Raw genomic sequence first — 25,133 nt, 5'->3', positions numbered from 1 at the left:
CACCCCCGCCACACCCAAGATGGCGGCCAAGCCCACCCCTCCCCCCAAGAACGACCGGGACTGCCCTTACCAAGAGTGCACTTTTTTATTCCTTTTTTTTTTTAACTTTTTCTCTCAGTTTTGGGGTGGGGGGAGGGGCTGAACTTCTTATTTATAATTTCAGGGGCTCTCCCCTTTCACCATCCCCACCCCCCTCAGCCCCCAACACGGGGGGAGGGGGTGAGGGGGGAAGGAGGGAACCCCCAACCCTCCAACAGAGCAAAAACCCCCCCCAAACTGGGACCGGAGGAAAAAAAAAAAAAAATAAACCCCGAAAAAAACAAAACAAACCAAAAAAAGCCAATGGAACCAAAAAATATATATATATTTATAGAGGCCTGCGGGGGCCGGCGCGGGCCTAGGCCAGCCCGAAGCCCTCGGAGCACTCCTGGATGGCCAGCAGCAGCATGTGCCGCAGCTTCTCGTAGCTCTCGTAGGCCGGCAGGTCCAGCTGGTTGAAGCTGGGGACACACCCGTGTCACTGTCACCACCCCCGGTGCCACCCCGCCCTCGTCGCGCTGTCCCCATGTTCCTGTCCCAGCTTTGTCCCCCCGCCCCGAGCTGGTGTCACCGTCCCACCCCACGTCCTGCTCCTCGGGTGTGTCCCTGTGCCAGGGTCACCCCAGTGCCACCCCACCTGTGTGTCCCCTGTCCCCATCTCTGTGTCCTCCTGTGCCCCCTGCCTTTCATGTCCCCCTGGCCCAGGTGTGGCAGAGGGTGGTGGTGGCTGCGTGTCCCCTGATGTCCCCCCGTGTCCCCTCACCAGGTGTGAGCCCAGGGCAGTGCTTGGTGTCCCTGTGTCCCCCCTGTGTCCCCCCGTGTCCCCTCACCAGGTGTGAGCCAGGGGAAGGTGCTCAGTGTCCCCCATGTCCCCTCCTCTGTCTCCCATACTCGTGTCCCCATTCCAGGTGTGGGCTGGGATTATGTGCTCAGTGGCCCCTCACATTCTCCTGTCCCCATGTCCCTCCTGTGTCCCCTCAGCAGGTGTGTGCCAGGTCTGGTGGTCACTGTCCCCCATGTCCCTCTGTCCTCCTCTCCATGTCCCCATGTCCCCCCCATGTCCCTCACCAGGTGTGGGCCGAGCGCAGTGCTCAGTGTCCCCATGTCCCCCCATGTCCCTCACCAGCTGTGAGCTGAGGGCAGTGCTGTGTCCCCATGTCCCCCCATGTCCCCCCGTGTCCCTCACCAGGTGTGGGCCAAGGGCAGCCAGTCGGTGTCCCCATGTCCCCCCATGTCCCCCCGTGCCCCTCACCAGGTGTGGGCCGAGGGCAGCCGGTCGGTGTCCCCATGTCCCCCACCCTGTCCCCATGTCCCCCCATGTCCCCCCGTGCCCCTCACCAGGGGTGGGCCGAGGGCAGCCGGTCGGTGTCCCCATGTCCCCCCCGTGTCCCCGTGCCCCTCACCAGGTGTGGGCCGAGCGCAGTGCTCGGTGTCCCCATGTTCCCCCATGTCCCCATGTCCTCATGTCCCTCACCAGGTGTGGGCTGAGAGCAGCCAGTCGGTGTCCCCATGTCCCCCCCGTGTCCCCGTGTCCCTCACCAGGTGTGGGCCGAGGGCAGCCGGTCGGTGGAGCGGTCGTCGCGGTGGATCTGGAATTTCTGGATGCCGTTCATGCCCTCGAGGGCGGCGAATCCCTGCAGGGGCACCTTGGACGTGCCCGTCACGAACTGCAGGAACTTGGCGCGGTCGGCCTGGTCGAAGGAGCGCAGGGCACGCCAGAACCACTGGATCTGGGACAGGGACAGGGACAGTCACCCACTGCCACTCAGGGGGACAGGGACAGCCAGCCACCGGGACCCCTGGAATCCCCCCAGAACCCCTTGGAACCTCACAGAATCCCCCATGATCCCCCCAGAACACCCCCAGGTGCCAGCCCCACCTGGATGGAGTCACTCTGGTACCCAGAATCCCCTGAAATCCCCCCAGAATCCCCCCAGAAGCCCCTGAAATCCCTCCAAAACCCCCTGAAATCCCCTCAGAACCCCGCCAGGTGCCAGCCCCACCTGGATGGAGTCACTCTGGTACCCAGAATCCCCTGAAATCCCCCCAGAAGCCCCTGAAATCCCCCCAGAATTTCCTGAAATCCCCTCAGGACCCTCCCAGGTGCCAGCCCCACCTGGATGGAGTTGCCCTGGTACCCAAAATCACCCCAGAACCCCTGAGACCCCCCCAGAACCCCCTGAGATCCCCCCTGAAATCCCCTCAGAACTTCCTGAAATCCCCTCAGAACCCCCCCAGGTGCCAGCCCCACCTGGATGGAGTTGCCCTGGTACTTGTGGTACTCGGTGTTGGTACCCAGAATCCCCTGAAATCCCCCCAGAAGCCCCTGAAATCCCCCCAGAATTTCCTGAAATCCCCTCAGGACCCTCCCAGGTGCCAGCCCCACCTGGATGGAGTTGCCCTGGTACCCAGAATCACCCCAGAACGCCTGAGATCCCCCCAGAACTCCCTGAAATCCCTCCAGAACTTCCTGAAATCCCCCCAGGACCCCTCCCAGGTGCCAGCCCCACCTGGATGGAGTTGCCCTGGTACTTGTGGTACTCGGTGTTGGCCTTGAGGTCGTCGATGTCGATGGTGGGCAGCCCCGAGATGAGCAGCTCCAGCTCCTGCTCCGTGAAGATGGAGATGAGGCGCTTGGGGATGATCTCGTAGAAGCCTTCCAGGAACGCCGCCAGCTGCTTCCGGATGGCGCCTGCCACGGGATTTTGGGGGGGTCAGGGGGGTCTCAGGAGCCCCCCCAGAGCCCCCCCTGGCCCAGTGCTCACCGGTCATGCGCATCTGGCACACGAGGTGCACGTACTCCTTCTTGTTCTCCTCCGTCACCAGCACGTTGGCCCCGTTGGGCTTCAGGTCCCGCACCTCGCACACCCCGAATTCCTGCACCTGGGGGGGCACGGGGGGGTCAGCAGGGTGGGGGGACACAGAGGGGACATCCCTGAACCTCAAACGCCCCGAACTCCTGCACCTGGGGGGGCACGGGGGGGTCAGCAGGGTGGGGGGACACAGAGGGGACATCCCTGAACCTCAACCCCCCCGAATTCCTGCACCTGGGGGGGCACGGGGGGGTCAGCAGGGTGTGGGGACAGAGAGGGGACATCCCTGGACCTCAAACCCCCCGAATTCCTGCACCTGGTGGGGCATAGGGGGGGTCAGCAGGGTGTGGGGACAGAGAGGGGACATCCCTGGACCTCAAACCCCCCGAATTCCTGCACCTGGGGGGGCACGGGGGGGTCAGCAGGGTGTGGGGACAATGAGGGGACATCCCTGAACCTCAAACCCCCGAATTCCTGCACCTGGGGGGGTCAGCAGGGTGTGGGGACACAGAGGGGACATCCCTGAACTTCAAAACCCCAAATTCCTGAACCTGGGGGGGTCAACAGGGTGTGGGGACATCCCTGAACCTCAAACCCCCGAATTCCTGCACCTGGGGGGGTCAGCAGGGTGTGGGGACACAGAGGGGACACCCCTGAACCTCAAAACCCCAAATTCCTGAACCTGGGGTGTCACCGGGTCACAGAACAGGTCCCAGGATGGGAGGGTGTCACCCCTGGGGTGTGAGGAGTGAGGGGACACCCCAGGGACACCCCCAAACCAAGGGGACACCCAGGAGGGGAGGGGCCCCTCCCTGGCACATGGGGCAGCTGAGGAGAGCTGGGGACCCCCAGTGCTGGTTTTGGGGGTCCCCACCTCAGTGCTGAAGGTGAGGTCGTAGCCCAGCGTGGAGACGTCGTTCTCCAGCAGGTACACGAGGCCCTGGTAGAAGTGATAGTCCTCGCTCTCCATGTCCGTGTACCTGGGGGCCAAAAACGGGGGCAGCGCCCCAAAAATGGGGTCAGAAACCATGGGGAGCCCGAAAACAGGGTCAGAGCCTGCTGGAGAGCCCAAAAACCAGGGTCAGGGTGTGGGGACATCCCTGAACCTCAAACCCCCGAATTCCTGCACCTGGGGGGGTCAGCAGGGTGTGGGGACACAGAGGGGACATCCCTGAACTTCAAAACCCCAAATTCCTGAACCTGGGGGGGTCAACAGGGTGTGGGGACATCCCTGAACCTCAAACCCCCGAATTCCTGCACCTGGGGGGGTCAGCAGGGTGTGGGGACGTCTCTGAACCTCAAAACCCCGAATTCCTGCACCTGGGGGGGCACAGGGGGGTCAGCAGGGTGTGGGGACATCCCTGAACCTCAAAACCCCAAATTCCTGCACCTGGGGTGGGGCACGAGGGGGTCAGCAGGGTGTGGGGACACAGAGGGGACATCCCTGAGCCTCAAACACCCCTGAAATTCCTGAACCTGGGGTGTCACCAGGTCACAGAACAGGTCCCAGGATGGGAGGGTGTCACCCCTGGGGTGTGAGGAGTGAGGGGACACCCCAGGGACACCCCCAAACCAAGGGGACACCCAGGAGGGGAGGGGCCCCTCCCTGGCACATGGGGCAGCTGAGGAGAGCTGGGGACCCCCAGTGCTGGTTTTGGGGGTCCCCACCTCAGTGCTGAAGGTGAGGTCGTAGCCCAGCGTGGAGACGTCGTTCTCCAGCAGGTACACGAGGCCCTGGTAGAAGTGATAGTCCTCGCTCTCCATGTCCGTGTACCTGGGGGCCAAAAACGGGGGCAGCGCCCCAAAAATGGGGTCAGAAACCATGGGGAGCCCCAAAACAGGGTCAGAGCCTGCTGGAGAACCCAAAAACCAGGGTCAGACCCTGCCAGGGGTCCAGAACACCATAAATACAGCCCCACCCCCTCTAAAGGGGCCCAGCACCCCATAAATGGCTCAGATTCTCTCCAAGGGGATCCAGCACCCCCTAAATGCAGTCCCACATGCCACAAATGCAGCCCCACTCCCCTCTGAGGGGCTCCAGCACCCCATAAATGACTCCAAACCTTTGAAGGGGGTCCAGCACCCCACAAATGGCTCCAGCACCCCATAAATGACTCCAGCACCCCACAAACAGGTCCCAACCCCCACAAATGCAGTCCTAAACCCCATAAATGCAGTCCACCCTCCTGTGAGGGGTTCCAGCACCCCATAAGCAGGTCCCACACCCCACAAACACCCCTCCCACACCCCATAAATGCACTCCCACCCCTCTCTGAGGGGCTCCATCACCCTCTAAGCACAGTCCCACCCCCACAAACACACTCATACCTCCCTCTGAGGGGCTTCATCACCCCACAAACACACTCCCACCCACACAAACACTCCCACCCTACACAAATGCAGTCCCACACCCCACAAACACACCCCACACCCCACAAACACAACCCACACCCCTCTGAGGGTCTCCAACACCCCATAAAACACACTCCCACGCCCAGAAACACACTCTCACCCCCCTCTGAGGGACTCCATCACGCCACAAACACACTCCCACCCTACACAAATGCAGTCCCACCCCACAAACACACCCCCACACCCCCCAAACACACCTCCACACCCCCAAACACCATCCCACATCCCTCTGAGGGGCTCCACCACCCCATAAAACACACCTCCACACCCCACAAACACAATCCCACACCCCACAAACACAATCCCACACCCACAAACACAATCCCACACCCCACAAACACAATCCCACACCCCACAAACACAGTCCCTGGCTCTCCAGCCCCCCGGGCCGCCATGGCTCCCCACACCCCACAAACACAATCCCACACCCCACAAACACAATCCCACACCCCACAAACACAATCCCACACCCCACAAACACAATCCCACACCCCACAAACACAATCCCACACCCCACAAACACAATCCCACACCCCACAAACACAATCCCACACCCCCCCAGCCACCCCCCTGGCTCTCCAGCCCCCCGGGCCGCCATGGCTCGCCCCTTACCGCACGGACTTGCCCAGGATGTGTTTGTAGAAGGAGCGGGTGAAGTAGCACTCCAGCAGCCGGTTGTCGTAGACGGCCTTGGCCACGATCCTGCCCACGAACTTGAAGTAGCTCAGGTGGTTGGGGTTGCAGTGGGACGAGGGGTTGATGGTGTAGGTGACGCGGTCGCCGGGCGACGTGCGGAACAGGGCGTACATGGGGTTGAACATCTCGCGGGAGATGATCATGTACCACTCCCGCAGCAGCCCCCCGGCGTCCTGGCCCTCCTCGCCCTCGAACACGATGTACCTGCGGGGGTTAGAGGGGTGGGAGAGGGGGTTTGGGGAGGGTGGAGGTGGTTTTGGGGGGAACTGAGGAGTTTGGAGACGTTTTTGGGGAGACTTGGTGGGGAATCAGGGGGTTAGGGAGTCGGGAGAGGGGATTTTGGGGAAGTGGGGGGAGGATGGATGTGTTTTAGGGGGAATTAGGGGGTTTGGAGGAATGGGGGGAGGGTGGAGGGGTATTTTGGGAGGGTCAGGGGGTGTTTGTGGGGTGTTTAAAGAGGGTCTGGGCGTGTTTGTAGGGGATTTGGAGAAGGTCAGAAGCTGTTTGTTGGGACGGACGTGCACTTTTGGAGGCTCTTGGCGGGGAACTGGGGGGTTTAGGGGAATGTAGAGAGGATGGAGGGGTGTTTTGGGTGTCCCGGGTGTATTTTGAGGTGTCCCAGGTATATTTTGGGGTATCCCAGGTGTATTTTGGGGTGTCCCAGGTGTATTTTGGGTTATCCCATGTGCATTTAGAGTGTCCCAAGGGACATTTTGGATATCCCAGGGATATCCTGGGCTGCCCAGGGGATATTTTGAGGTTCCCAGGCAGTATTTTAGGGTTCCCAGGGGATATTCTGGGGTGTCCAGGTCAGAAGCTGTTTGTTGGGACGGACGTGCACTTTTGGAGGCTCTTGGCGGGGAACTGGGGGGTTTAGGGGAATGTAGAGAGGATGGAGGGGTGTTTTGGGTGTCCCGGGTGTATTTTGAGGTATCCCAGGTATATTTTGGGGTATCCCAGGTGTATTTTGGGGTATCCCAGGTGTATTTTGGGGTATCCCAGGTGCATTTAGAGTGTCCCAGGGATATCCTGGGCTGCCCAGGGGATATTTTGAGGTTCCCAGGCAGTATTTTAGGGTTCCCAGGGGATATTCTGGGGTGTCCCCGGGGCTCTCACAGGCGGTTCTTCATCTCCTCGGGGGATTTGCGGTGCAGCTCCCGGTACGAGTCCTCGAAGACGTGGTCGCGCCGCACGTGCACGGCCATGTCCTCCTTGCGCAGCCCCTCGTCCAGGCGCTCCAGCTCCTGCCTGAAGTACCTGGCCAGGGCAAAAAGGGGGTGTTAGAGGCCGTGGGACCCCCGGGACCCCCCTCCTGGGACCCCCCCAGGCCACTCACTTGCGCTTGACGTCGAAGTCCAGCACGCGGATGTAGTCGACCAGCACGGCGAAGGGGCCGTCGGCCAGGTGCGTGGTGGACTGCCGCAGGATCTGGTTCAGCACCGTCCGGTGGGTCTCTGGGGAGGATAAAAAAAGGGGTTTGGGGGTGTCCCCAAATAGGGGAACCCCCCTCCTGGAATGCCCCACGGTTGTGAGCCTTTGGGAGGGGAGGATTTTCCTCCTTCAGTGCTTGGAAGGTGGTGTTGGCGGCCTTGATCTTGGCTCGCGCCAACCTTGAAGTGTTGACAAGATCAAAAATCACCCAAATTCAGCCTTCCCAAATTCCCCTTTTCCAAAGACTTGAGGGGCCCATAAATCCCCCCGAATTTTCACTCCCCAAAGCCTTGGGGTTCCCCCAAACCCCTCCCCAACATCCCCCAAACCCCTCTCAAATCCCTCCAAATCCCTTCCCCCACACCCCAAACTCTCCCCGAACCTGCAAACCCTGTCCCCAAAGCTGAGGCTCTCCCCAACCCCCTCAAATCCCCCACAAACCCCTTTCTCACACTCCCAATGCCCTTCCCCAGACCCCCAATCCTTTTCCCCACACCCTAAGCTCTCCCAAACCCACTCCCAATATCCCAAAACCCCCTCCCCATACCCCAAATCTCTCTCACATACTCTCCAGGCCCCCAAACCCCCTCCCATCTGTTTCCAGTCCCACAACTCCTTCCCCAAACCCCTCCCAACATCCCCAATCCACCTCCCAAAGCCCCTCCAGCCCCCCAAACCCCTTCCTCACACTCCCAACCCCCTAAGCTCTGCCCCCCAACGCCCCTAAACATCCTCCAACCTCCCTTCAGCGTCATTACACCCTCCCAATCCCCTTCCCCACTTTCCCACTCCCCAAAGCCCCCCGTGAAGCCCCCCGGCTCACCGGCAAAGCGCAGGAATTTCTGCGTGTCCGGGGGCAGGCTGGCCGAGATGTGCATGGCCGAGGGCTCCCGTGAGAAGAAGGGGTCCAGGGCAGAGGGGGTGGCGGGGGTGAGGGGCGCGGGGGACAGCGGGGGTGGCTCGTCCTTGATGTGTGCCAGCTGGCTCTCCCGCGTGTCCCGCACCGGCGGGCGGCTCTCGCGCTCCGTGGCGTGCACCAGGAAAAACGCCTCGACGGCCGGCTGCAGCACTGCGGGACAGGGGTCAGCGGCGGCGGGGGACAGCACGGGGACGGCATGGGGACAGCGTGGGGACAAGATGGGGACAGTATGGGGGCAGCACGAGGACAGGGTGGGGACAGCACGGGGTCAGCAGTGGCGTGGGGCAGGGGACAGGGTGGGGACAGGGTGGGGACAAGGGGTGGTGTGGGGCAGGGGACAGCACGGGGACAACATGGGGGCAGCATGGGGACAGCAGGTGGCATGGGGCAGGGGGACAGCATGGGGACAGCATGGGGACAGCACGGGTACAGGGTGGGGACAGGGGGCCACGTAGGGCAGGGCATGGGGACAGCGTGGGGACAAGAGGGGGACAGTATGGGGGCAGCACGGGGACAGGGTGGGGACAGCACGGGGTCAGCAGTGGCGTGGGGCAGGGGACGGCATGGGGACAGCGTGGGGACAAGATGGGGACAGTATGGGGGCAGCATGAGGAGAGGGTGGGGACAGCACGGGGACAGCACAGGGTCAGCACAGGGTCAGTGGTGGCATGGGACAGGGGACAGCATGGGGACAGTGTGGGGACAGCACGGGGTCAGCAGTGGCGTGGGGCAGGGGACAGCACGGGGACAGGGTGGGGACAGCATGGGGACAGCAGCGCGGGAACAGGGACAGAGTGGGGACATTGTGGAGTCAGCGGGCAGCGTGGCACGGGGACAGTGCGGGGTCAGCGGGACAGGAATGGGACAGAGGGACACAATGGGATGGAGGGAAACACCCTGGGATGGGGGGGACACACTGGAATAGGGGAAGGGAACACCCCAGAACTGGGGGGACATCCAAGGATGGGGGAACTCTGTGGGGTGGGAACACCCCTTGATGGGGGGAGAACAGCCTGGGACAGAGGTTCCAGCCCCCCCCCATGAGGATTTAGGGTCACCCCTATGGTTTTGGGGCCCCTCTATAGATTCCAGCCCACTATGCTGGGATTTAGGGTCAGCCCTGTGGTTCGGGGTTCCCCTATAGAATCCAGCCCACCACCCCAGGATTTAGGGTCACCCTTGTGTTTTTAGGGTCCCCCTATACAATCCAGCCCACCACCCCAGGATTTAGGGTCACCCCTGTGTTTTTAGGGTTTCCCTATAGAATCCAGCCCAGGATTTAGGGTCACCCTTGTGTTTTTAGGGTCCCCCTATACAATCCAGCCCACCACCCCAGGATTTAGGGTCACCCTTGTGTTTTTAGGGTCCCCCTATAGAATCCAGCCCACCACCCCAGGATTTAGGGTCACCCCTATGGTTTTGGGGCCCCTCTATAGATTCCAGCCCACTATGCTGGGATTTAGGGTCAGCCCTGTGGTTCGGGGTTCCCCTATAGAATCCAGCCCACCACCCCAGGATTTAGGGTCACCCTTGTGTTTTTAGGGTCCCCCTATACAATCCAGCCCACCACCCCAGGATTTAGGGTCAGCCCTGTGTTTTTAGGGTTCCCCTATAGAATCCAGCCCACCACTTCGGGATTTAGGGTCACCCCTGTGTTTTTAGGGTTTCCCTATAGAATCCAGCCCAGGATTTAGGGTCAGCCCTGTGGTTCTGGGGTCCCCCAGGATCTGGGGTGACGCACCGAGCACGGCGTGCTGGTCGTGGGACTCCTCGAGCTCCTTGAGGCACTCTCCCAGCATGTCCCACAGCTCGTCCAGGCTCAGCTGCTCGCTCAGCAGGGGCAGCTCCGGGGGCCGCTCCTCCCTGTCCCTGTCCCTGTCCCTGTCCCCACCCTGTGCGGCCTCGGGGCCTGGGGAGGGACAAGGTCAGGACGTCACCGTGTGACCAGTGCCACCCCACCAGTGCCACCCCACCAGTAACACCCACCCAACCAGTGCCACCCCACCAGTACCACCCCACCCCACCAGTACCACCCCCTGCAGTGATACTGGGATGGCCCCACATCAGCACCAGCCCAGGAATGGGGATGACCCCAGTGGTGGCACTGGGGGTGACTGGGTGACAATGGGGGGCAACTGGACTGCACTGGAGGGTGACTGGGTGGCACAGGGAAGTGACGCAGGGGCACTGGGCCATACTGGAAGGTGACTGGGTGGCACTGGGCCATACTGGAGGGTGACTGGGCGGCACTGGGAGGTGACTGGGTGGCACTGGGCCGTACTGGAGGGTGACTGGGCAGCACTGGGAGGTGACTTGGTGGCACTGGGAGGCATTGGGCCATGCTGGAGGGTGACTGTGTGGCACAGGGAAGTGACTGGGGGGCACTGGGCCATACTGGAGAGAGAGTGGGTGGCACTGGAGGGTGACTGGGTGGCACTGGGCCATACTGGAGGGTGACGGGGTGGCACTGGGAGGTGACTGGGTGGCACTGGGAGGTGACTGGGCGGCACTGGGCAGTACTGGAGGGTGACGGGGTGGCACTGGGGGGGGACTGGGTGGCACTGGGCCATACTGGAGGGTGACTGGGCGGCACCGGGAGGTGACTGGGTGGCACTGGGAGGTGACTGGGCAGCACTGGGCTGTACTGGAGGGTGACTGGGCAGCACTGGGAGGTGACTGGGTGGCACTGGGCCATACTGGAGGCTGGGAGGCGGTGGCACTGGGAGGTGACTGGGCGGCACTGGGCTGTACTGGAGGGTGACTGGGGGGGTTCTCACCCACGTCCTGCGGCGCGGGCGAGGGCTGGTCCACATCCATGGGCGACTCCTCGCGCCGGGGGACGGCGTCCGCGGGCCCGGCCTCCGACTGGGGGGGACGGCGGCGGCTTTAGGGGGCCGGGACCCCCACAGGGGAGCCCCCAGAGCCCCCCCGGGCCGGGGGGACCCCAAAACATGGGGGGGAAGGGGGCTGGGAGCCGCGGGGGGAAGGGGGAGAAGCGGGAGGGGGATGGGGAGAGGGAGGAAGAGGAGAAGGAGGGGGGGAAGGAGGGGGAGGATGATGAAGATGGAAGAAGATGAAGGAGGAGAATGAGGATGATGAAGACAAGGTGAAGACGACAATGGGTATGAGCAGGAGGAAGGCTGAGGGGGAGTGGAGGCAGGAGGGGAGTGGGAGAGGATGGGAGAATGAGGATGAGAAGGAGGAGGCTGAGACTGGTCAGGGATGAGAGGATGAAGATGAGGGGGAAGGAGGAGGCTGAGGAAGGGAAGGAAAGATGAGGATGAGGAGGGATGGAGGAAGGGGCGGGACAAGAATGAGGGGGCGGAGGAGGGGGCGAGGATGATGAGGAGAGCAGGGCCGAGGAGGCCGAGGATGACGAGGAGGAGGCCGAAGAGGCCAGGACAGGGCGCAGAGAAGCGGGAGGAAGAGCAGGGCAGGGTGGAGGAAGGCGGCCGTGCTAACCGTGTCTCCCTGCTGCCGCCTCCGGGCCCTCTGGCCCTCACGTACCATTTGTATGATGGCGTCGGCCTCGGCCTCCAGCTGCCGGACGGCGGCCTGGATGCTGCCGGCCGCCCCCAGCCCCGCGGCGCCTGCGGGCACAGCGCGGTCAGCGGTCAGCGCGGACAGCGTTCAGCGGTCAGCGGGGTGGCCGGAGCGGCCCTTACCCAGCCGGCCGGGCTGCTTGGCCTTGCGGTGCGCCCGGCGCGTGTCGTCGCGCAGCTGGATGATGACCTGCAGCACGCGCAGGAAGAAGCGCTGCGTGGACGTCTTGGAGGTCAGCACGGACATGGAGGGCAGCTGCAGCTCCCGGCCGCCCAGAGCGCGCTTCTGAGACGCCACGATGACCACGCTCTCGGCCGTGTCGAAGCTGGGGGGACGGGACAGGGGTCAGGGGTCAAGGGGGGAGCACAGGAATGGCGGGACAGCGGTCAGTGGGGAGGAGCAGGGGGAGTGGGCAGTGGTCAGCAGTGGGGCAAGAGTGGGCAGTGGTCAGCAGAGGGACCCGGGGAAGTGGGCAGTGGTCATCAGAGGGACCCAGGGGAGTGGACAGTGGTCATCAGTGGGGCAACAGGGAGTGGGCAGTGGTCATCAGTGGGGAGTGGGCAGTGGTCATCAGCAGGGAGAACAGGGAGTGGTCATCAGAGGGACCAGGGGGAGTGGGCAGTGGTCATCAGAGGGACCAAGGGGAATGGGTAATGGTCATCAGCAGGGAGAACAGGGAGTGGTCATTGCTGGGACCACGATGAATTGCAGGACAATGGTCATCAACAGAGACCAGGGGGAATTGCAGGACAGTGGTCAGCAGTGGGGACAAGGGGGAGTGGTGGCACAGTGGTCATCACCAGGGACCCCAGACAGGGACAGGAGGTGCCACCATGCCCAGGACAGGGACAGGAGGGGTCAGTGGTGCCCAGGACAGCAGCCAGGCCAGGCCCCAGGGTGAGGGCACTCACCGGCTCTGCATTTTGCCCTTGAGCTTGGCGCTGGGGGGCTGCTCCTCGGGGAGCCCCTCGGGGGACGGGGCCTCGAGCTGTGCCCGCCGCTGCTGCTCCAGGTTGTACTCACGGAGCTCAGCCAGCAGCGTCCCTGGGGGGGTGCAGCACAGGCTCAGACCCCACTGACCCCCACTCACCACAGGGCACCCCCAGCCCACCCACTTGGGACCCCCGCCCACCAGTCAGGTGGCCCAGACCCTCTCCAAGACCCCCCTCACAGAGGGCCTCCCACCCCAGAGCCCTCCTCACCATCTGGTGGCTCTGATTCCCCCCCAGGACCCTCCCTCAATGATCTGGTGGCACAGAAATGCCCCTCAGGACCCCCACTCTGACACAGGGCCCCCTCAGGACCCCTCCTCACCCATCTGGTGGCACATGGATGCCCCCCTGGACCCCCCCGTCACCGATCTGGTGACACAGGGACCTCCCCCAGGATCCCCCCTCATGGATCTGGTGACACAGAAATGCCCCCCAGGACCCCCCCTCACCGATCTGGCGGCACAGGGCCCCCCCCAGCTGCCGGGCCCCGCTGAGCAGCAGCCGCAGCACCGTGTCCCTTGTCCCCGCGTCGCCCCGTGACAGCTGCAGCAGGACATTGGCCGCGTCCTCCAGCCCCTCCTCCGAGCACGAGTGTGATGTCAGCACCTGGGGGTGGCACAGGGTGGCGTTGGGGACACCTGGGGACAGCAGGGGACAGCAGGACACCCCCCCTGCCCAGATCGGCCCCCCGGTACCTCCACGGAGAGCTGGAGCTGGCTCTCGGTCAGGCCTGTGGCTGCCAGCCGGGGGTCAGGGCCACCCTCGGGGACCTTGGCAGGAGACTTGGAGCTCTTGGCAGGGGCTGGGGACAGCAGGGACACAGCGGTGGGGGCGGTGGCAGTGGGTGGGAGATGCCACCGAGGCCACTGTCACCCACCTCACCCAGGCTGCTCCCTGTGCTCCCTGGCATCCCTGTCACCATGTCCTGTCCCTGGTACTGCATCCCATCCCTGTCCTGTCTGTGTCCCATCCCTCTCCCTGTCCCTATCCTCATGCCCCATTCCTGTTCCCATGTCCCCATCCCCCCCATCCCCATGTTCCCATCCCAGTCCCTATCCCTATTCCAATGCCCTCACCTGTCCTCAGGTTCCCATCCCCATGTTCCCAGCCCTGTCTCCATCCCCATCCCCTGTCCCCATATCTCTGTCCCCTGTCCCCATCCCCATCCTCCTGTCTCCCTGTCCCTGTCCCCATCCCTGTCCCTGTCCCCACACTCACCCGCGGTTCCTCCAGCCGTGGCTGCTCCTCCTCCTCCTCCGTTGCTCCCCTGTCCCGGGGGGCTCCCGGGGGCTGCGGCCGCCCCCGTCCCCGTCCCTGTCCCACCCCCTGCAGCGGGCGGGGCGGGCGCGGGGGGGGCGGGGGCTCCGTTCTGGGGCGCTGCCCCCCCCTCGCCGGCCTTGCCCCCCTCGGGGAGGGCGATGGAGATGAGGGACAGGAGGCGCAGCAGCTTCTCGGTGAGGAGGGGGCTGCGGCGGATGACGCCGTGCGACAGCATGTTCATCAGCTGCCCCAGCGGCGACGCCTCCAGGCCCCCCCCGGCCGATGAGAGGCCATACATCAGTGGCAAGGGGCCAAGGTGCTGGGGGGGTTTGGGGGGGTGGGGGAGGGCAAGGGCTGCCCCCGGATTTGGGGGGGCCGCGGTCGCGCTCCGGGTCGGTGGCGGGGTCTCGGCCTCGTTGTTGGGTGAAGTGGCTGGGGAAGACCTGGGGGGAGGACAGGGGGTGCCATGGAGTGCTGATGACCCCAGAACCATCCCAAAACCACCCCGGAGTCCCCTATGCCCCGCTATCCCAGGAAGCCTCAGTCACACCCAGGTCCCACACAGGTTTGGGGATCTTTCCCCCACCAGGTGATGCTCCCTGTGCCACTGGGAGGGACCCCAAGCATGGAGAAGGGCCCCCAGTTGTGGCCCCAGCCCCCAAAGCACCCCTAGGTGTGGAATGTTCCAATGACTCCCAAAAGCCACAGACTACCTCTTAGGGTGCCCCAGTGCACCCCAAAATGTCCCAAGCACCACCCCCCAAGACCCCTCAAGGAACCTCCCAGAAACCCAAAACTGTGCTCTAGTGTTGCCCAATTTCCCCCAAAAAGCCCCAAACCACCCCTTAATGTGCCAAAAAAATCTTCAAGGAACCTTCCAAAAAACCAATAATGGGCTCTAGCACTCCTCAAAGAGCCCCAAACCACCCCTCAGTGTGCCAAAAAACCCCTGTTCCAGTGACCACCAAAAGCCACAGACTACCTCTTAGGGTGCCCCAGTGCACCCCAAAATGTCCCAAGCACCCCCCAAGACCCCTCAAGGAACCTCCCAGAAACCCAAAACTGTGCTCTAGTGTTGCCCAATTTCCCCCAAAAAACCCCAAACCACCCCTCAATGTGCCAAAAAACCTTCAAGGAACCTTCCAGAAACCCAATAATGGGCTCTAGTGTTCCCCAATTTCCCCCGAAGCACCCTTTAACGTGTCAAAAAAACCCTCAAGAAACCTCCCAAAAACCCAAGAACACTCTCCAATTTCCCTTGAAGAACCCCAAACACACTCCCCAGCAGCCCCACCTTGGCCAGCTGGATGAGGGTGTCCAGCACGTGCCGGCACACCACGGGCGCGGCCTGGGGGTGGATGTGGACGGCGGAGCCGGCGGCCGCCGCGTGTTTCTCCGTGTGCTTGCGGCCGGGCACGCGCTGGATCTGGAAGATGTTGGTCCTGCAGCCCAAGGCGGCGTCCATGGACACGGAGAGCCAGGAGAGCTGCCCGGAGCTGCGCGATTCCATGCGGTGCAGCAGGTCCAGCCCGCGCGGCTCCGCGGCAGAGCCGGGCCCGGCGCGGCTCCCGCCGCCTCGGCCCCGCGGCCGCTCCTCGGAGCCCGGCCCGGGGGTCCCGCGGGGGGTCTCGAGGCACAGCTCGCTCTCGCTGCTGCGCTGCAGGATGGACAGCAGGCTGCGGACCACCCAGCCCCGCGTGGGAGCATGGTAGCAGAGGTTGCGCAGGACGCGGTGCAGGCGGCTGGTGTTCAGCTTGGGCTCGTCCACGAAGAGCAGCACCAGCAGGCAGGACAGAGCCTCGTGGTCCAGCAGCAGCCGCCCGCGCAGGCGCAGCAGGCTGTCCACGCTGCTGCCCGCAGGCCTGGGGGTGGGGGACAGCCAGGAGTGACCCAAAGTGACCCAAACCAGAGCACTAAACCAGCCCCAGACTGACCCTGAACTGCCCTGTCCACGCTGCTGCCCGCCGGCCTGGGGGTGGGGGACAGCCAGGAGTGACCCAAAGTGACCCAAAACAGACCCTGAACTGCCCTGTCCACACTGCTGCCTGCTGGCCTGGGGATGGGGGACAACCAGGAGTGACCCAAAGTGACCCAAACTGACTCCAACCCTAAAATGACTCCTAAACTGAACCCAAACAGACCTGGACACCCCCATCCCTCTCACGCTGCCCGCAGGCCTGGGGGTGGGGGACAGCCAGGAGTGACCCAAAGTGACCCAAACCAGAGCACTAAACCAGCCCCAGACTGACCCCGAACTGCCCTGTCCACGCTGCTGCCTGCCAGCCTGGGGGGACAGCCAAGACTGACCCCAAAGTGACCCAAACCAGACCCCAAACTGCCCTGTCCATGCTGCTGCCTGCCAGCCTGGGAGGACAGTCAAGACTGACCTCAAAGTGACCTAAACTAGACCCCAAACTGCCTTGTCCCTGCTGCTGTCCACCAGCCTAGGGGGACAGCCAAGACTGACTCCAAAGTGACCCAAAACAGACCCTGAACTGCCCTGTCCAAGCTGCTGCCTGCTGGCCTGGGGGCACAGCCAGGACTGACCCCAAAGTGACCCAAAACAGACCCCAAACTGAGTGCCAAACCAGTCCCAAACTGCTCTGTCCACACTGCTGCCTGCCAGCCAGGGGACATGGGTCATATCCTAAACCACCCCTAAACTCATCCAGAGAGCCCCCAAAACTGACCCCAGCCTGACCCCAAACTGGCCTGTCCACACTGCTGCCTGCCAGCCTAGGGACACAGTTATACCCCAAATGACCCAAAACTGATTCCAAACCAACCCTAAAGTGATTCCTAAACTGAACCCAAACAGAACCATTCCTCTCAGTCCCAATGACCTGCTGTAACCCCCACCCTACAGCTGTGCCCCCACCCCAAAGCTGTGACCCCAGAACTGTGGGGTCACCCCAGAGCTGTGACCCCACCCCAGAGCTGTGTCCTGACTCCACAGCCATGACCCCACCCCACTGACCTGCTGTGATCCCCCCCCAGATCTGTGCCCCCACCCCCCAGCCCTGCTGTGACCCCAACCCCACAGCCATGACCCCACCCCACTGACCTGCTGTGACCCCAAACCCACAGCTGTGCCCCCACCCCACAGCCCTGCTCTGACCCTAATCCCACAGCCATGACCCCACCCCACAGCCCTGCTGTGACCCCAACCCCACAGCCATGACCCCACCCCACAGCCCTGCTGTGACCCCAATCCCACAGCCATGACCTCACCCCACTGACCTGCTCTGACCCTAATCCCACAGCCATGACCCCACCCCAGAGCCGTGCCCCCGCCCCACTGACCTGCTGTGGGTGCCGGTGCCCCCCATGTGGAAGGTGCCCCCCCTCTGCACCGCCAGCCGCGTGTACTGAACGCCCCGGTTCCCGCTGAGCCGGCTGGTGAACGCTGCGGGGACAGGGACACCGGTGTCACACAGCGGGGACACGGCACGGACTGGGGACACTGGGGACATGCCACACAGCAGAAAAACTGGGGCTTTGCCACACACTGGGGATATGTCACACACCGGGGACGTGTCACACAACGGTGACACCGGGGATATGTCACACACTGATAACACAGCACGCAGCAGGGACACCACGGATGTGTCACACACCGGGGACATGGGAACACTCAGAGAATCGGAGTGGGGACAGAGAAGGGGGGGCAGAGGGAAACCCCAAGAGACCACGGCCCTATGGGGATGTGTCCCAAGGAGGCCATACCCCAAGAGACCACGGCCCTATGGGGATGTGTCCCGAGGATGCCACACCCTAAGAGACCATGCCCCAAAGAGGCCACGCCTCTATGGGGATGTGTCCCGAGGAGGTCATACCCCAAGACCACACCCCAAACAGGCCACACCCCAAGAGACCACACCCCAAAGAGGCCACACCTCTATGGGGATGTGTCCCAGAGGCCACACCCTGAGAGACCACACCCCCAGAGACCACACCCCCGTGGGGACATATCCCAAAGAGGCCACACCCTGAGACCATGTCCCCATGTGGACACTCCCCAAAGAGGCCACACCCCACAGACACATCCTGAAGAGGCCACACCTCAGGAAGCCACACCTCCATGTGGCCACACCCAAACAGGCCACACCCTGAGACCACACCCTCCCTTAGTTCTACCCAAACTCACACCCTTCCCTTAGCCCTGCCCCAAGACCACACCCAACCCATAGCCCCGCCCACCCCATGACCACACCCAACCAGTAGCCCCGCCCACCCCATGACCACACCCACCTCCTCCTGGATGGCCGGGGGCAGCGCTGCCAGGAACTCGGGGCTGACCTCGGTGAGGCCGGGGTTGGCCACCACGGGTGGGGCGGGGCTGGCGGTGGGCGGGGCCCGTGCAGGTGGGCGGATCCCCAGCTGGTTCTGCAGCACCTCCCGCCGGATGTCGTCCGGCAGCGCCGCCAGGAAGGACGGGTCCACGCCCTCGGGGAGGCTGATCCCTGTGACACGTTGGGGACATGCTGGGGACACCCCAGGGAATGGACTGGACCCTTCCAGGGATGCCCTGAAAATCCCTGGAACTCCCAGGGATGTCCCTAAGAACCTTTGGGGACACCCTGAAATCCCTCAGGGACACCCCAAAACCATCAGGGACACGCTGGAACCCCCAGGGACATCCCTAAAAACCCCCAGGGACATCCCTAAAAATCCTCAGGGACATCCCTAAAAACCCCCAGGGACATCCCTAAAAACCTTTGGAGACACCCCAAAACACACAGGGACCCCTTCAAAACATTCACAGACAACCCGAAACTTCCAGGGACACCCCAAAACCTCCCAGGAAACCTCAGAAACAGCCCAGGGAGTCTCCAAAGCCCCCAGGGGGACGTGGGATTCTGGAGGGTGACAGAGGGGACACGGGGAGGGGGGTGGGTTGTGGTGACACTGACCAGCCACAGGGGACACAGGACTGGCCAGGAGGGACACGAGGGTGTCACTGACCAGTCAGAGGGGTGCACAGAGGCGTCACTGACCAGTGAGAGGGGACAGGGGGGTGTCACTGACTGGCCAGAGGGGACACAGGGCTGTCACTGATCACTGACAGGGGACACAGGGGTGTCACTGATCACTGACAGGGGACACAGGGCTGTCACTGACTGGTGACAGGGGACACAGGGGTGTCACTGATCACTGACAGGGGGCACAGGGGTGTCACTGACCGGCCAGCGGATCCTCCTCCTCGCTGCTGGTGGACGGCAGCGGCTCCTCCAGGATCCCCCTCGAGTCGGCCCCAGAAATGGCCCCGGCTGAGTCCCGGGTGGATGAACTCTCCGAGGATGAGGCCGGGGGGGAGCTGGGGATGACATCACAGAGCTGTGACGTCAGCAAGGGTGGACACCCCAAAACCATGACACCCCCAAAACCCTGACCACCCCAAAACACGACCCCCCTGTTTCCCACTGACAGAGCAGGGGGGGAAGGAGAGGCTCTCACCTATCGTCCGGAGGCTGAGCGGTGTCGGGGGGGGCAGGAGTGGAAGGGAGGGCGGACGTCGGCCGAAGCGGGGCCGGCTTTGGACGCCGCGTCCTGCGGGAGATGGGAAGGTGGGGAATGAAGGAGGGACCCTTCCCCACGTCCCGGGGAGGTTTTGGGGGGTTTTTTGGGGGTCTCTCACCTGGGCCTCTGCCCCGTCCTTGTCCTCGGGGCCGCGCTCGGCGCCTTTGGCCTCGTCCTCGGCCGCCTGGCGCCGGCGCTTCTCGCGCCGCTCGTCCAGCTCCTCGTCCCGCAGCGCCTCCAGCCGGGCCAGGATGGGCACCTTGACCACTGGGGGGGAAAATGGGGGGTTTGGGGTGTGTGGGACCCCCAGCATGGGCACCTTGACCACTGTGGGGGGGGAAATGGGGGGTTTGGGGTGTGTGGGACCCCCTGAAAGGTTTGGGGGGGGGTCCAGGTGAGCTGGGGGGATTTACCTGGGGGGGTGACGTCGGCCGAAGCGGGGCCGGCTTTGGACGCCGCGTCCTGCGGGAGATGGGAAGGTGGGGAATGAAGGAGGGACCCTTCCCCACGTCCCGGGGAGGTTTTGGGGGGTTTTTTGGGGGTCTCTCACCTGGGCCTCTGCCCCGTCCTTGTCCTCGGGGCCGCGCTCGGCGCCTTTGGCCTCGTCCTCGGCCGCCTGGCGCCGGCGCTTCTCGCGCCGCTCGTCCAGCTCCTCGTCCCGCAGCGCCTCCAGCCGGGCCAGGATGGGCACCTTGACCACTGGGGGGGGGAAATCAGGGGGTTTGGGGTGTGTGGGACCCCCAGGATGGGCACCTTGATCACTGTCATGGAGAGATCAGGGGGTTTGGGGTGTGTGAGACCCCCAGGATGGGCACCTCGATCACTTGGAGGGGAAGGAAGGGCGAGGCTTGGGGGTCTGGGGGCTGCCTGGGGGAAGGGTCCTGGGGCTCTGGGGGCTTTCCTGGGGGTCTCACCAGACACACAGTCGTGCATGCTCTCGGCGTCCAGGACCTTGCACTCCTCGGTCCAGCGCGTCAGGGCCGTGGGGATGCTGGACAGGGTCCCTGGCGGGGGATGGGAGCTTTGGAGGCTGCAGAGGCCACGCCCCCAAGTGGGACCACGCCCATCTCAGTGCACCCACCCCAAAACTGTCAATCAGCCAAGCCCACTCCCCCCACTTCCCCATTAAGCCCCACCCCTTTCCCCACATCCCTTTCACCCCACCCACCACACCCCTTTAAGCCCCACCCCTTCCCAACAGACCACACCCCCTTAAGCCACACCTCCTCTTATGGCCCTGCCCCTGCTGTGTCCCTGTCATGTTTTGAGGGTCTCTCCCTGTCCCCCTGTGTCCCCAGGTGTCCCCAGCTGTGCCAACTCACCTGCCTGGCTGTGGGTGTCCCCTCCCCATGTCCCCAGGTGTCCCCAGGTGTGGCCACTCACCTGCCTGGCTGTGGGTGTCCCCTCCCCATGTCCCCAGGTGTCCCCAGGTGTGCCAACTCACCTGTCTGACCCTGGGTGTCTCCCCATGTCCCAGGGTGTCCCCCTATGTCCCCAGGTGTGCCAACTCACCTGCCTGGCTGTGGGTGTCCCCTCCCCATGTCCCCAGGTGTCCCCAGGTGTCCCCAGGTGTGCCAACTCACCTGTCTGACCCTGGGTGTCTCCCCATGTCCCAGGGTGTCCCCCTATGTCCCCAGGTGTGCCAACTCACCTGCCTGGCTGTGGGTGTCCCCTCCCCATGTCCCAGGTGTCCCCAGGTGTGCCCAGGTGCCCCCAGGTGTGCCCAGGTGTGCCCACTTGCCTGCCTGGCTGTGGGTGTCCCCTCCCCATGTCCCAGGTGTCCCCAGGTGCCCCCAGGTGTCCCTAGGTGCCCCCAGGTGTGCCCACTCGCCTGCCTGGCTGCCCGCGCTGCCCTGCTCGTGGAAGAAGTCGTCCAGCAGCTCGTCGTCGGAGCGGGCGATGATGTGCACGTCCTCGTTGCCCACCAGCAGCCGCGCCCGGCCCCGGCTCTGCAGCGGGAGGCTGCTGCTCAGCTGCAGGATGTCCGCGGCCGCCGAGGGGCCCAGGAGCCTGCCAAGGGGGCACAGGGGGTTAGGGGCATTTATGGGGGTGTTGGGGGGCTCAGGGGGGGTGTCAGACCCCAGGCTGGGGCTGTGGACAAGCCCAGGTAGTGGATGGGGATTCCCAGGGGGGTTTGTGTGACCCCAAGGGGTCTCTGGCCACTGCCAGCAATGTCACTCACCGCTGCAGGGTCAGGGTGGGTTTGGGGATGTTCTCAGGGGGGTTTGGGGGTGTTCCCTGGGGTTCTGGGTGACCCCAAGGGGGTTTGGGGGTGCTCCCTGGGGTTCTGGGTGACCCCAAGGGGGTTTGGGGTTGTTCCCAGGGGTTTGTGTGACCCCAAGGGGTCTCTGGCCATTCCCAGCAGTGTCACTCACCGCTGCAGGATCAGGGGCGGGTTTGGCTGCCGTGCCCCTGGGTAGTGCACGTGGATGGTGTGGCCGGCGTTGGCCGTGAGCTGCCGCAGCGTGCGCTGGCTCCGGCCCAGCCCCTGGGCCAGGCGGGCGCCCCCCGGGCCGGCCCCCAGCCCCAGCCCCCCGTGCTCCGCGTGCCGCACCAGCAGAGGGTGGCTGGCAGGGATGTTCCCCGGGGACGGCGGGATGTCAGCTGGAATGGGGGAAACGGGGGGTCAGACACCCCAAAAACCACAGGGAGGGGAAAAACGGGGAGTCAGACACCCCAAAAACCAGGGGGAGGGGGGAAATGGGGGGTCAGACACCCCAAAAACCAGGGGGATGGGGGAAACGGGGGGTCAGACACCCCAAAAACCATAACGGGAATTGGGGGAAACACCGCAAAAAACACAGGGAGGAATTGGGAAATACCCCAAAAATCACAGGGAGGAATTGGGAAATACCCCAAAAGTCACAGGGAAGAATTGGGAAATACCCCAAAAATCACAGGGATAAATTGGGAAATGCCCCAAAAAACACAGGGAGGAATAGGGGGAAACACCCCAAAAAACACAGGAAGGAATTGAAAAACACCCCAAAAACACAGGGAGGAATTGGGGGTCAGGGGGAAAACACCCCAAAAAACATGGAGAGTGGAAGAACTGGGGGGTCAGGGGGTGACCCAATTCCTGCCCACCCCAAAATCTACAGGAAAACAAAACTAGGGGGCTGGGGGTGAGGGTGTGACCCCTTCCTGACCCCCCAAGGTGACAAACAGGGGTGGGGACACCCCATTTCCCTCCCCACCCCAATCCCACAGGGAGCCCAACACCCCCAAGTCACTCCAGCCATGCAGCACCCCCAGAGCCCTGGGGACCTCCCAGTCCCTCCCAGTCTCTCCCCGTGTGCCCAGATTCCCTCCCAGTTCCCTCCCAGTGCTCCCCAGTGCCAGAGAACATGTTGTCAAACTCGATGATGAGGTCGTCGTCGCGGTCGAAGCGCTCGAAGCGCACGAGGGGCGAGGCGTTCATGTCGGGGTAATCCTCATCCAGCTCCATCTCTGAGCCATCATCGTCATCCTCCTCCTCCTCACCTTCCTCACCCTCCTCATCGTCCTGGCAGGGCCCGTCAGGGGGTCAGCAGGCCCCAAATTGGGGGGGTTTTGTCCCAAAATAGAAGGGCCTGGGCCCAAATGGCATCCCCTGACCCAAAACTGGGGGCAGCTTGACCCAAAACAGGGACCCCAATGCCAAAACAGAGCACCCCAACACCAAAACAGGACCCCAACCCCAAAAGTCATGTCCTGACCCCAAAACAGGGGCACAGCCACAGACAGAACCCCATTACTTAGCATGGACCCCGACCTTTGAGGGTGACCCCAAAGTTTTGGGGGAACCCCTGAGTTTTGGGGGACCCTCAGCGCCCCACCCCCCACCTGATCATCCTCATCCTCCTCTTCCTCCTCCTCCTCCTCGTCCTGGCTGTCATCCTCGTCCTCGTTGCTGCCGCTGCTGTCCTCCTCCTGCGTGTGCTCCTCCTCATCCTCGGGGTCCAGGATGTTCATGGAATCTGTGGGGAGGGGGGAGAGGGGGTCTGTAGGACCCCAAGACCCCCTGTGACACCCCCAAATCCCCGACCCAAATTTGCCCCCTGATCCCACAGGCAGCCCAAAGCCACTCCAGCCCTGCAGCCCCCCCAAAGCCCTGGGGACCTCCCAGTTCCTCCCAAACCCCAAACCCCAAACCCCAGTCCCCGTGCCCACCTTCACGGTTGGCCTGCAGCGTGGAGGCCTGGCTGAGGTTCGACGGAGCCTCGTCCATCAGAACATCCTCCTGCGACTCGTCCTCGGCCGAGCGGCTCACTGGGGACAGGGGACATGGCCAGGGGTCACTCTGATGGCCGGGGATCACCCTGACGGCTGGGGGTCACTCTGATGTCCAATTGTCACCTCAATGTCCAGGGGGTTACTCTGATGTCCAGGGGTCACCCTGACATCTGGGGGTTCCCTAATGTCCAGGAGTTCACTCTGTTGTCCAAGGGATCACCCTGATGTCCAGGAAATTCCTGATGTCCACCCAATGCCCAGGGGTGACCCCAACATCCAGTGGTCCCCTTCCTGCCCAGTGGTCACTGCTGTCCAGCGGTCACTCCGCTGTCCAGTAGTCACCCCTCCTGCCCAGTGGTCACTGTGCTACCCAGTGGTCACCCCAGTGTCCAGTGGTCACTCTGCTGTCCAGTGGTCACCCCAGTGTCCAGTGGTCACTCTGCTGTCCAGTGGTCACCCCAATGCCCAGTGGTCTCCCCAGTGTCCAGTGGTCACCCTGCTGTCCAGCGGTCACTCTGTTGCCCAGTGGTCTCTCCAGTGTCCAGTGGTCACCCCAGTGTCCAGTGGTCACTCTGCTGTCCAGTGGTCACCCCAATGCCCAGTGGTCACCCCAGTGTCCAGCGGTCACCCTGCTGTCCCTCACCAATGATGGTGCTGTTGCCATCAGTCCAGTGGTCACCCCAGTGTCCAGTGGTCACTCTGCTGTCCAGTGGTCACCCCAATGCCCAGTGGTCTCCCCAGTGTCCAGTGGTCACCCTGCTGTCCAGCGGTCACTCTGTTGCCCAGTGGTCTCTCCAGTGTCCAGTGGTCACCCCAGTGTCCAGTGGTCACCCTGCTGCCCAGCGGTCACTCTGTTGCCCAGTGGTCACCCTGCTGCCCAGCGGTCACTCTGCTGCCCAGTGGTCTCTCCAGTGTCCAGTGGTCACTCTGTTGTCCCTCACCAATGATGGTGCTGTTGCCGTCGGCGCCGTCCCTCTCCAGCAGCTCGTCAATGAGATCCTCCAGCTCATTCTCTACCTGAGGGGGCACAGGGGGAGTTTAAGGATGCTGGGGGGTACTTGGGGGTCTCGGGGGATTTGGGGAGGGGTCCCTGACCTGCATCTCCTGGGTGCTGAGCCCCTCGGGCTGCCCGGCCAGCACCACCGTGTCCCCCTCGGCCTCGCCGTCCATGTCCCCGTCGGCCGCCTCGGCCTGCGCCGCCTCCGCGTCCTCCTCGGGGGGCTCGGGGTCCCCGGGGTCCCCTGGGGGACAGGGGTGTCATGGGGGGTGGAGGGGGGACAGGGGGGAACCCTG

The 25,133-nt window shown here is 63.5% G+C and overlaps 1 protein-coding gene across 1 annotated transcript in view; it reads right to left on the bottom strand.

Annotated features, from left to right (window-relative positions):
• Nucleotides 1–343: 343 nt before the first annotated feature.
• Nucleotides 344–25,133, bottom strand: part of HUWE1 (HECT, UBA and WWE domain containing E3 ubiquitin protein ligase 1) — a 57,987-nt gene continuing 33,197 nt past the window's right edge. The window contains 34 exon segments of the mRNA XM_039711236.1: nucleotides 344–500; nucleotides 1,579–1,769; nucleotides 2,550–2,731; nucleotides 2,805–2,922; nucleotides 4,521–4,626; nucleotides 5,877–6,164; nucleotides 7,077–7,217; nucleotides 7,297–7,414; nucleotides 8,215–8,460; nucleotides 10,052–10,219; nucleotides 11,088–11,175; nucleotides 11,773–11,900; nucleotides 11,976–12,178; nucleotides 12,765–12,897; nucleotides 13,295–13,451; nucleotides 13,541–13,647; nucleotides 14,064–14,389; nucleotides 14,391–14,548; nucleotides 15,400–15,967; nucleotides 17,409–17,568; nucleotides 18,353–18,568; nucleotides 19,289–19,422; nucleotides 19,563–19,639; nucleotides 19,744–19,884; nucleotides 19,992–20,087; nucleotides 20,176–20,324; nucleotides 20,540–20,629; nucleotides 21,457–21,635; nucleotides 22,001–22,229; nucleotides 22,965–23,130; nucleotides 23,451–23,584; nucleotides 23,778–23,876; nucleotides 24,782–24,857; nucleotides 24,936–25,081. Coding sequence (XP_039567170.1) covers nucleotides 398–500; nucleotides 1,579–1,769; nucleotides 2,550–2,731; nucleotides 2,805–2,922; nucleotides 4,521–4,626; nucleotides 5,877–6,164; nucleotides 7,077–7,217; nucleotides 7,297–7,414; nucleotides 8,215–8,460; nucleotides 10,052–10,219; nucleotides 11,088–11,175; nucleotides 11,773–11,900; nucleotides 11,976–12,178; nucleotides 12,765–12,897; nucleotides 13,295–13,451; nucleotides 13,541–13,647; nucleotides 14,064–14,389; nucleotides 14,391–14,548; nucleotides 15,400–15,967; nucleotides 17,409–17,568; nucleotides 18,353–18,568; nucleotides 19,289–19,422; nucleotides 19,563–19,639; nucleotides 19,744–19,884; nucleotides 19,992–20,087; nucleotides 20,176–20,324; nucleotides 20,540–20,629; nucleotides 21,457–21,635; nucleotides 22,001–22,229; nucleotides 22,965–23,130; nucleotides 23,451–23,584; nucleotides 23,778–23,876; nucleotides 24,782–24,857; nucleotides 24,936–25,081 — 5,621 coding nt within the window. The 3' untranslated portion in view covers nucleotides 344–397.

Source organism: Passer montanus, unplaced genomic scaffold (genome assembly GCF_014805655.1).
Source record: "Passer montanus isolate IOZ18808 unplaced genomic scaffold, ASM1480565v1 scaffold243, whole genome shotgun sequence".
Classification (NCBI taxonomy): Eukaryota; Metazoa; Chordata; class Aves; order Passeriformes; family Passeridae; genus Passer; species Passer montanus.
This window is presented reverse-complemented; position numbering and strand designations above follow the sequence as displayed.